At 35.5% G+C, this 12,116-nt stretch overlaps 1 protein-coding gene across 5 annotated transcripts in view; it reads left to right on the top strand.

Moving 5' to 3' along the window:
- Positions 1-12,116, top strand: part of LOC101891325 (protein mesh) — a 96,216-nt gene that overhangs the window by 71,401 nt on the left and 12,699 nt on the right. For all 5 annotated transcript variants that reach the window (XM_059123857.1, XM_059123836.1, XM_059123849.1 and 2 more), the window contains 5 exons: positions 6,557-6,679; positions 9,715-9,873; positions 9,941-10,685; positions 10,752-11,170; positions 11,233-11,420. In XM_059123857.1, coding sequence (XP_058979840.1) covers positions 6,557-6,679; positions 9,715-9,873; positions 9,941-10,685; positions 10,752-11,170; positions 11,233-11,420 — 1,634 coding nt within the window. The remainder of the gene's footprint in view (positions 1-6,556; positions 6,680-9,714; positions 9,874-9,940; positions 10,686-10,751; positions 11,171-11,232; positions 11,421-12,116) is intronic.

Genomic DNA, 12,116 nt, shown 5'->3' with positions numbered 1-12,116 from the left:
AAAAGATAATGGATAAACAAGAGGATGTTATTTTTGTTCGGACATAGGTATGTTTATGTGCCAAAAAATGTAATAAAAGTCTCATCAGTAACATAGCTTTTTCTCTCAAAATTTTGACTTTAAACATTTTTATAGGGATTTTTTTCCAAAAGTTTTCGAGGTATAGCTATGTATTTACTTTTGAAGCATTTTTTTAGATCAAATTGAACTTTTCGAATCGGTTTTTTTCAAGGAATATTGTTAATGTTATTTTTTCAAAGACTTTCAGAATATTTATTAGGGGATGTTTTTCAAGGGCTTTTTGACATGCTATTTTTAAGGATCGTCAGATTATTCATCATGAATGTCTTCAAATTAAATTTTCTAAAGAAAGTGTCTTCATACAATATTTTTAAGGATTTTATTATGTAGGTTTTAGAAATTAACAGGACTTTAAAAGAATACTATTTTTTAGGGCTTCCGGAGGTAGCTTCGTGAATTTCTTTGACTTGGACAATTTCTGGACATAAATATATAGGGGACTTAAATAACATTTTTTATAGACTATGAGGCGAATTACCGTAAATTTTAAATATTTTTTTGGAGCACCATCAAAGTGTGTATTTTTAGGATATTATCAGGGAAATAATCACGGATTTTCTAAAATTATGATTTCAAGAATTATAATAGACCCTGTTTTCAGATAATTTTTCAATATCATAGAATATCACAGTCATACTCTGATATTTTTGTGAGGGATAACCAGGGTCATTATTGTGAATATCATTTCTGAATTTAGAAAAAAAAAAACTTTTTTTCAAGGACTTTTAGGTGTATCATTAAAATTATTTTCTCAAGGACTCTGATCGGTTTCGTCACGAACTTATCAAAATAATTTTTCCATGAATATCAAACATAACATCATTTCAAAGACTACATATAACCGTGGTTTCAAAATCATTTGAAAAGGGACTATGAGATAAACACGGATTTTTAATATACAGGGTGAGATAAAAAAAACTGCAACAAAGTTAAACGCCATAGTTTTCGGGCAGCGTGTGACGGTTTCATTTGCCGTTTGAAGGCCATAATTCTTGTCAAAGGTGACCAATTTTTTATTCAATAAAATTAAAAAAAAATTAAATTTTATTGTATAAAAAAAAAATTAAATTTTATTGAATAAAAGCAAAAAATATCGGAAATAGCATAAAATTTTAGAATAAGTTTAGATTTGTTCGAATTGGTCACCTTTGGCAAGAATTATGGCCTTCAAACGGCAAATGAAACCGTCTCACGCTGCCCGAATGTTGCTCTGCGGTATTTTGGCCCAATCCCGGCGAAGCGCTTGCATGAGGTGATCGATACTTTGGTATTTTTTAGTGCCAATCTTGCTTTCCAAAATACTCCAGACACAAGAGTCCAACTGATTGGTATCCGGAGATTTGGATGGCCATTGTGCGCTGGAAATGAAGCGAGGAAACTCATTTTGGGGCCATTTTTGGGTTGCGTGTGCTGAGTGCGATGGTGCTGAGTCCCAAGGTCTGCGACCAAATCCGTTGGACCATTGTGTCTGGAGTGTTTTGGAAAACAAGGTTGGCACTAAAAAATACCAGTTGACTTTTCAAGAATTGTTTAGGACTTACGAGGCATTTTCTTTTCCAATGACTTACAGATTATTGTCGTTTTTTTTTGTTAATATTTGTTCAAAATTTAGATTTATAAGAATTGTTTTCAATAATTATCAGAACTATGATATATGATCTTTTAGTAATAATTTTAATGAACTATCAACATTTTAAATATAATTTTTTCAATGAATATGGGAGCAATTTTCTGGAAGACCATCATAGCAAGGATCGTAGATATTTAAAATAGTTTCGTGAGAAACTACCAGGGCTAAGATCTTGGATTTTTTCAATAATTGTATGTTCGCATGTACACAAATTTCAAAAAAAATATTTTTAGTTATATTCTTTTCATTGCAAAAATCAAGTTAAATTTTATATCCAATCTCTTAGCAATCTTTAAACCCCATTACGATTTTCCAATAGCATTTTATTGCTACTCAATAAACATAAAAAGCAATTCCGAAACACACTTCTGCCAATGAAAGATGTGACCATGACAACGAAATGATGACTTTGTGCCATCCAATGCCTTCGATGCGTGCCTCTATGAAATTCAATGAAATTTTAAATTCATCTATAGGCCGGCTTATTTCGGACATTCTCTTTGGCCTATTCTCCTACAGAATGTTAAAATGTTAATGTTACCTTTGGGTGTCATTAGGATTTCGGCTAGAAAGCAGGCGCAAATAAACGCTGAGTGATGGTGAAAGTGTAAATCGCAGAGCACCATTGGTCCATGACCATGACGAAATTTTGGTTACTTTAATTATTCATTGGATTTAGAGATGTTGAATTTATCAGCGCTCTTATCGTTGTTTTGTGGCGGTTTCGGCTCTCATTTCGTTTCGGTAATTTAATGAAATGGTGTCTATCAAACCGAATAGATTTTCTTTTTACGTGCAAAATAGCCACTGTGAAATTCCATGACCATGCAAGAAAATAGTTATATTCTTAATTTGCATAAATGGAAGATGACTGACTAGCATTAGGAAATCTATGCTGATGTTTGAATAATTACATTAGTTTCTGGAACTTGATAGGGTAAGTGCGCCAAAGTTCGGCATGTCCCAATAGTCGGCAGTTTTGAAATTTAAACTTAAATAACTAAGAATAGAATTGACCAAATAATGAAATAATTGCAAAAAAAAAACGTCAACAGTTTTTTCTGCTCTCTTTTTGTAAAAACACAATGAGCTCCGATCATTTATTACGAGGGAATAACGGTTTTCGTTAGTGAGTGTCTTCCAACGCGTGCGATAGTGCTTGTTTGTAATCGATTGTAGTAAATTAAATTTAATACTTTTGGAATCAGAAATATTTTATGATAGTAAATAACAGTCTAAAGATCATTTTATAACATAAAAAACATACATAATCAAGCATTTTTTTTCTTATATTATTTAATGCCGACAATAGGAACAGAAAAAAGAGATTTACCAGTAGTCGGCAGGGGGGTGCCGATTACTAGAAAAATATCATTTTTGATCTATTTCACCAAAACTTGAGAAAAGTATTAACAAATAATCCAAAAACTACTCAAATAAAAAAATAGTTTTGAGTCGGCAGTTGCATTTATTTGGGCTTTTTGACCAACTTTTCTAAATTCAGTAGGTTTTTTTAAATCACCTATTTGACGTTTTAGATAGCGGTGGCATTTAAAAACCAGTAAAGAAAGTCCTAAAGTCGGGCGGGGCCGATTTTATGATACCCTACACCACTTTGCTAATTTAGTTGAGCTCCACTTAATAATTAAAAGTTTTTTATGGGAGAATTCAATCATACACGCTATGATTATAATTATAATTTAAAATTCAAAGGACTAAATATGCCGAAGCATTTGTATCTTTTAAATTCGGACTTATATTGGCCATTTGGTGCAAAATTAATTTGTAATCAGATAAAGATATATATGGGAACTATATCTAAATCCGAACCGATCTCGATAAAATTTGGCAAAGATATTTCTGAGCTGTATTTGATATATTTCCCTGAATATCGTTGTTACGGAGTGCATATTACGGCTGTAGATAACAAATACAACAAATTGGATGAACAATATATATGGGAGCTATAGCTATATCTGAACCGATCATCACCAAATTTGGCATACTACCTTCTAGGCTAAATTCCGTCGTATGTCCAAATTTCATCCCATTTGGGCAAATATTAGACGTTTGGTGCACAATAAAAGGTAAATCGGGCGAAGTTATATATGGGAGCTATATCCAAATCTGAACCGATCTCGATAAAATTTAGCAAATGTATTTCTGAGATGTATTTGATATATTTTCCCAAATATTGTTGTTGCAGAGTGCATATTACGGCTGCGGAGGACAAAAATAACAAATCGGATGAACAATATATATGGGAGCTATAGCTATATCTGAACCGATTTCGATCAAATTTGACACACTAATTTTCATGCCTAATTTGGTTGTATGTGCAAAATTCCATACTATTCGGGCTGATATTACACGTTTGGTGTACAATAAAAGGCAAATCGGACGAAGATATATATGGGAGCTATATCTAAATTTTTACCGATTATCTCCAATTTCAAATGTTGTTTGGAAAATTTCATCTCAATCGGATAATAAATGCGACCTGCATTTTGTTCACAAGAATACATGGACAGACGGACGGACGGACGGACGGACAGACGGACTGACATGCATAAATCAACTCAGAAAGTGATTCTATGCAGATCATCAAAAGGAACTATGGGTCTATCTCGTTTCCTTTTGCCTGTTACAAACAAATGCACAAAGACATAATACCCTGACCACCTTGTGGTGTAGGGTATAAAAAATGTTGGTTATCTAAAGGAAAAAGATCAATTCACAAATTCCAAATACAAGAAATGTTCTTTTTATTTAATCTCATTTTTATTTTAATTGAAAATCCATACGTTACTGAAGGTAACCATACTATTCTTGATTTTCTACCCATAATTGGTTTAGAATGATAATTAAATAAAACACTATTTAAAAACGAAATTAATTTCAAATTCTGTATTAAACTGTGAATTAGTAATATAGCATTGTTTTATACTATTTGAAATAAAAAATATACAAAATAATATATTTTTTACTGAAATACCATATGCCGACTACTGGCAAATGGACATGCCGAGCATTGGAAAATGGTGCCGACTACTGGCAAAAAGCTACTATTTTAGTAAAATTGCAAATTTTGCCAATTTAATAAAAACAAATTCAATTGTTGTTTATTATTTCGAACACTAAACAAAATTAGGAATCTGAGCAATTTTATTTTTCAGCAATTGAAAGATTTCACTCAGAATGTTGAAAGATTGACAAGTAAAAAAGCTGTAAGTTCGGCCGGGCCGAACTTTTAATACCCTTCACCATTTGGTACAAATTTGACAATTTCCAAAAAAAAAAAAAAAAAAAAATAAAATAAAATAAAATCCGTTAAAAATTCTGCTAAAATCTTAAAAATACCGAATGCCTATACGACGACGTGGACCCACATAGGCAACTTTTGTCATAAGTTATTACAATATTTTAATGCGAAACTTGAAGAAAAATCTGTTTATAATATAGCTAAAATCATCAAAACACCGAATATAGGGGGTACCGTTATATGGGGGCTATACGAAGACGTGGACCTGCACAGACAATTTTCTTGCATGGGCTGAAGTATCCATTACGAACTTCACATGCGAAATTTGAAACAATCCCGGTAAATAATGTTGCTAAAATCGTCAAAATACCGAATATCGGGGGGTACGGTATATGGGGGCTATACGAAGACGTGGACCTACATGGCCCATTTTCTGTTTTATGCTGCAGCATCTATTACGAACTTCAAATGCCAACTTTGAAACGATTCTAGTAAATAATGTCGCTAAAATCATCAAAATACCGAATATCGGGGGGTATGGTATATGGGGGCTATACGAAGACGTGCATCTACATGGCCCATTTTCTGTTTTATGCTGCAGTATCTATTACGAACTTCAAATACCAAATTTGGAACGATTCCGTTAAATAATGTCGCTAAAATCATCAAAATACCGAATATCGGAGGGTACCGTTATATAGGGGCTATACGAAGACGTGGACCTACACAGATTATTTTCTGTCTTAGGCTGTAGTATCCATTACGAACTTAAAATGCCAAATTTGAAACAATTCCGGTGAATAATGTCGCTAAAATCATCAAAATACCGAATATCGGGAGGTACCGTTATATGGGGCTATATGATAACTTAGACCTACATGGCCCATTTACGAACTTAATCTGTCTACTGGCAAAATATACGTGTGTGCAAAATTTTAGCCTTCTATCTCTATTTGTTCGAAAGATAGCGTGATTACAACAGACAGACGGACAGACAGACAGACACACAGACAGACGGACATGGTTAAATCGTCTTAGAATTTTACGCTGATCAAGAATATATATACTTTGTTGGGTCTGATATGAGAATGACAAAATTAATATACCCTCCATAGTATGGTGGAGGGTATAAAAATCGAAAATCCTAAAAGTTCCGACTACTGGTACACTTACCCTATATATTAAAAAATTATTTTGGTTTGCTTTTCACTTTTAGCTTTTTTTGACCCCTTTCCTAAATAATGAATTTTACTCATATAAAAATATATTAAAAGTGCAATTTGATTAATTATTTCCCCGGGCAAATTTTAAACATTTCCTCTCAATAAATGTACTTCATTATATAATGCAAATACATCAAACTTTATTTGGTACTCAACACTAATATTTCCATTTAATTAAACATTTGTAATGCACCATTACATTTCTCCCCCACAGCTATGGACAGAATTCCTCACACACACACACAGGGAAACACTCATCTCAATTATAATTAACACCCAATGTTCTCATCATAATTCATTTACAATATAAATCATTGAAACATAAATAAACATTACTAATATATTTTCTCATTTTTACAGACTCCTCTGGTCGAGACCTATTCCTTTGGCCTGGTATTTCAAACCACAATGGGAGCGTAAATTTGGCTACAAATGGCCACGAGCATTGTGCGATAATTGGATACGTAACGATAGATTTTTGAGGTAAGTGAAAAAAAAAAAACATGTTCTCGTGTAAAATTTGTGTGTCTTGTTGTAGTTTTAGATTGTTAGCATTGTTGGAATTGCAAGCAACGCTAAGTGTTTAAAGTTTGCTTTGAAAAGGTACTCAGCTCATTGAGTGTAACTTAGAGCGGGAAACTGGAAAATATTACATGTTTTAACCACAAAATCCAATGGTGATTCAAATAGTCTATAGAAATAAGTTGAAGGAGGGATAAACACCGGAAGAAATTTTATGTTTTTATACCCTACACCACATAGTGGTAAGGGTATTATGTCTTTGTGCATTTGTTTGTAACAGGCAAAAGGAAACGAGATAGACCCATAGTTCCTTTTGATGATCTGCATAGAATCACTTTCTGAGTTGATTTATGCATGTCAGTCCGTCTGTCCGTCCGTCCGTCCGTCCGACCGTCTGTCCATGTATTCTTGTGAACAAAATGCAGGTCGCATTTATTATCCGATTGAGATGAAATTTTGCAAACAACATTTGTTTGGCCCAAGGACGAACCCTATTGAAATTGGAGATAATCGGTACAAATATAGATATAGCTCCCATATATATCTTCGTCCGATTTCAGCCCGAATAGTATGGAATTTTGCACATACAACCAAATTAGGCCTGAAAATAAGTATGCCAAATTTGATCGAAATCGGTTCAGATATGGCTATAGCTCCCATATATATTGTTCATCCGATTTGTTATTTTTGTCCTCCGCAGCCGTAATATGCACTCTCTAACAAAAATATTTGGGAAAATATATCAAATGCAGCTCAGAAATACCTTTGCTAAATTTTATCGAGATCGGTTCAGATTTGGATATAGCTCCTATATATAACTTCGTCCGATTTACCTTTTATTGTACACCAAACTTCTAATATTTGCCCAAATGGGATGAAATTTGGCACTTACGACCGAATCTAGAGGCTAGTATGTCAAATTTGGTGATGATCGGTTCAGATATAGCTATAGCTCCCATATATACTGTCCATCCGATTTGTCATATTTGTTACCTACAGCCGTAATATGCACTCCGTTACAACGATATTCAGGGAAATATATCAAATACAGCTCAGAAATATCTTTGCCGAAATTATCGAGATCAGTTCCGATTTGGATATAGCTCCCATATATATTTTATCCGATTTCAAATTAATTGTGCACGAAATGGGCAATACAAGCCCGAATTTAAAAGACACAAATGCTTCGGCATATTTAGTCCTTTGAACTTTAAATTATAATTATAATCATTCGTGTATGATTGAATTCTCCCATAAAAACTTTTAGTTGTTATGTGCAGCTCTACTAAATTAGCAAAGTGGTGTAGGGCCCCGCCCGACTTTAAGACTTTCTTTACTTGTTTTCAACCATTTTCCTTGGCTCACAACTTTTCTGGACACACACAATACTTTTCCAATTTCTTCTGAGCTTGTCTGGCCCCATAACCTATTAGAAATAAAAGTCGATTGATGTTGGAGGTGATGTAAACATCAACGGATTCTTTATTCAACTGGCAATCAATATTGCGTCACACACACGCTTACATTATACAGGGTGAGATAATAATACTGGGTTTCTATTAAGTTTAGATTTGTTCGAATCGGTCACTTTTGTCTGCGGTATTTTAGCCCATTCCCGGCGAAGCGCTTGCATGATAAAAAAATACTCCAGACACAATAGTCCAACGGATTAGTATCGGTTGTTATGGAGGCCTACACCATCATTAAGACCGTCGCTTGAGTTCTGGTGGTCAACCGAAGATGCGCATTTTCAGCTGACCTCTTTTGGCAAGAAAACACGATCATTTTATTTGTTTACAGACTGCTGGACAACGAATATTTTCCCATCGGAGAAAACCAAATTCGACAGTTCACCACTTTCGGACAAGCGAAGCAACTCTTGAGCTCTTTTGAGTCTATTTTCTTTCTGTTGCGGTGTGAGATCTTGCACGTTTTGGAATTTCGATGCCTTACCCCGAGCTCATTTTTCAATATTTGCCGAATAGAACATTGTGATATTTTCAGCTCACGAGCCACTTTTCGGCCACTGCGACGCGGGTTTCGATCAAAACGCTTCTTTACTTTTCGAACCATTTTTGCTGTTTTCTTCTGCCCACTTCCTCGACTTCGGGCTACGCTGCCAGTATCACAGACATAAAATATTTATTCACATTTAAATGCTGGAGTGCTCTAACTATAGTACTGCAGTTTGTGGTTTTCCATCACGAATAACTTTTTTCCTGGAAAATTCTCATCAAAATGCTTTTTGGACAGCTGTCGGACGAGTGGCTTAGATATGACAGCAATCTGAAGTTGGTTGCAGTTTTTTTGTCTCACCATGTATATATATTTTATTTATAATTACCTTAATATTTTGTTTAGTACACTCAAATTGGTCAGTGTACCGCATTTGTTGGCTTAATTAAAAAGTTTTTGAAGTTTGGTTTTGTTTTCCATTTTGAGATGAGACAAAACTGCATCTCTGCCAAGAGCTACAGAATCTGTTCGTTGGGTCCTACTGTTGGTTTTGTAATTATTGCCGTTTAAGCAGTTTTCCCCCTGCTATGAAGTTCTAACAGTTGCTGTTTGTTGTACATAACCATGGCAATAGTTAATTATGTTGTGGCAATGTAAAATGTGTGGTTGCTTGGACCGACACAGATGCTCACACACAGATGCACCGAAACAACAATGGTAAAATGTTATTACATGAACTGTGGCGGAGGGGGAAGTGGAACAAAAAGAGAACTCATGTTATTGCAATAAAAATTGTTCAATTGTTTGAAGACCCAACCCAGATTTTATTGTTTCACTCGCTGCTGACTGGCGGGCGAGCGGTCTGAATGGTTGCCTGAAGCACTCAAGTGCACAACGTGCAACAAATTGCCATGATTTGCATGCCATTGACTTTTGGATTTAAGGGGTGCTTAGTTAATGTCTTTATCTTATTGTTCTCGTGGTTTTTTATTATTTTCTTTACTTTTATTGCATTCTTTGTTTTTTTTTTTTTTTCCTAGAAATTTCGCTGCTGACTTGCCCTTGTGTCCTTGCACTCTGGAACAGGCTGTGTACGATAAGGGCCGTTATAGGCCAGATCGTGATTGTGACAAGGACTCAAATCCAACATGTTTGCGTCACAAGACTGCCATTCATTGTGTGGTCAGTGGAACACCAACGTAAGTGGGAAATATATTAAACAGATTGAATAGATACTTAAAACATAATCTCAAATAATTTTACCAGGGCTCAAGGTGCTGAACAACAGTGTTGCTACGATCGTTATGGCTTCCTTATGTTATCACAGGATCAGGTATGGGGTTCCCGTCCGCGTCGTATTCACAATTTGGGTAAAATGCCATGGAACGAAGCCAGTAAAGTGCCCACCCTCTCAACATGGTTCCACGATATGCGTCCCTTCTATTCCTGTTGCTATTGGCAAGAAGAACAAGCTGTCGGCTGTGAAACCTATCGTTTTGAACGTCGCCCCTCCCAGGATTGTGTAGCCTATCAGGCACCCGGTGTTGCTGGCGTTTTTGGTGATCCGCATTTCATAACGTTCGATGGTACCCAATATACTTTCAATGGTTTGGGTGAATTTGTTTTATCGCGCAGTGTTGATGCCGATCAGCGATTTGAGGTTCAGGGTAGATTTGAACAGGTTCCAAATAATGTGTATGGTCCAGTACCGGCCACACAGTTGACCGCCTTGGCTATGCGTGGTAATACCACAACAACAATTGAGGTGCGCATACGTCCAAAACATGCTCGTTGGCGTTATAAGATGGATGTGTTGGCCGATGGTCGTCGGGTCTATTTTGATCGTGAATCGCTGAAATTCCAACATTTTGATGGTGTCACCGTTTATACACCCACTTATTTGTTGAATCAGTCCCAGGTTGTGGTAATGTTTGATTCTGGCATTGGTGTGGAAGTTATTGAAAATGAAGGTTACATGACGGGTCGTGTCTATTTGCCTTGGAACTTTATTGTAAGTAGCAGAACATTTCGGATGAAAATTTGAAATATTTATTTTTCCAAATATTAAAAATTACAGAATAAAACGGCAGGTCTGTTTGGCAATTGGAGTTTCAATCCCATGGACGATTTCACGTTGCCCAATGGCCAGGTATTGAACATAAATCCATCTGATTTCAAAACGGTGCACAATCAATGGGCCATGAATTGGATGTTGGCTGATCGTGATTTGCCTGGTGTGGGTGCTGCGTTGTTTACCCGAGAATTTGGTCGTACCGCAAGTTATTTTGCGAATTCATCCTTCGTACCGAACTATATACAGGAGCCAGCCAATTTCCTACCCGCCAATAGATCGTATGATGTTGAAAAGGCCGAGGACTTGTGCGGCGAATCGTATCAGTGTCGTTATGACTATGGCATGACTTTGAATCGAGATTTGGCACATTTTACAAAGAACTATTATGACAGTTTGATTAATATAAGGACATTGAATTCACAGTATGTATATATTGGATTATGTGATAATTTTTCTATTTCTCTAATCAATTTTTATTGAATAGGCGTGTGGTATCTTGTGGCGTTTTGGAAACACCCCGTTTTGGTCGCAAGTTGAGTTTCAACTTTATGCCCGGTGCCAAGGTATCCTTTGAGTGTAACGAAGGTTTCGTTTTGATTGGTGATCAACGACGTGAATGTTTGTCGAACGGTCTGTGGAATATACCGGAATATGGTTATACAACATGTCTACGTAAGTTTTCGTTGTTTATTTTTAAATGTTATTTTTTTTTTTTAAACGGAAGTTATTGGTGGAGTTATGATGATTCAGGATTTTACCTATTGACTTTTTATGTTTCTACTCCAAGGCTCAGCAATTTTCTTACGGTAAAAATTGGTCTCATCGCCTAGTTATATTTGGACGAAATCTGCTAAGGCATTTTAAGTTCGCATTAATCATGGCAGTCTCTCAATTTGCTTTAAAATCAGATCAAGTTTGAAAAGAGATAATATTTGTACATTCAACTCTCTCTCTACTCTTATTAAAACAAGCTTTCCCATATGAAGGAATACAGTGCCATTGGATATAGAATTGAATAAAAGCTCAGCGACAAGAGCTATAGAAACAAATCAAGGGTTGTAGATTCGATATTCAGAAATTGCTGTGAAAATGGATATATGTTTTAGTACTCTCAATCTTATGGCTTCAGAGGGTATATAAATTTCACACGATATTTCTGGCCGATCTATGCGGATGATTACTTTTGAAGGGGTATCCGATCTGATACAAACTTTGCAAATAACAGAGGGTAAAACATTTCACGCAATATTTCTGGTCGGCCTATGCGGATGATTACTTTTGAAGGGGTATCCGATCTTATCCAAAATTTGCAATTAGTGACGCTTTTTGTCGGCCTTACATCTAGTTCGAAGATGGACAATTTTGATC

Source organism: Musca domestica, unplaced genomic scaffold, assembly GCF_030504385.1.
Source record: "Musca domestica strain aabys unplaced genomic scaffold, Musca_domestica.polishedcontigs.V.1.1 1, whole genome shotgun sequence".
Taxonomy (NCBI): Eukaryota; Metazoa; Arthropoda; class Insecta; order Diptera; family Muscidae; genus Musca; species Musca domestica.
The sequence above is the reverse complement of the archived record's forward strand: the minus strand, read 5'-3'. Positions and strand labels throughout refer to the sequence as shown.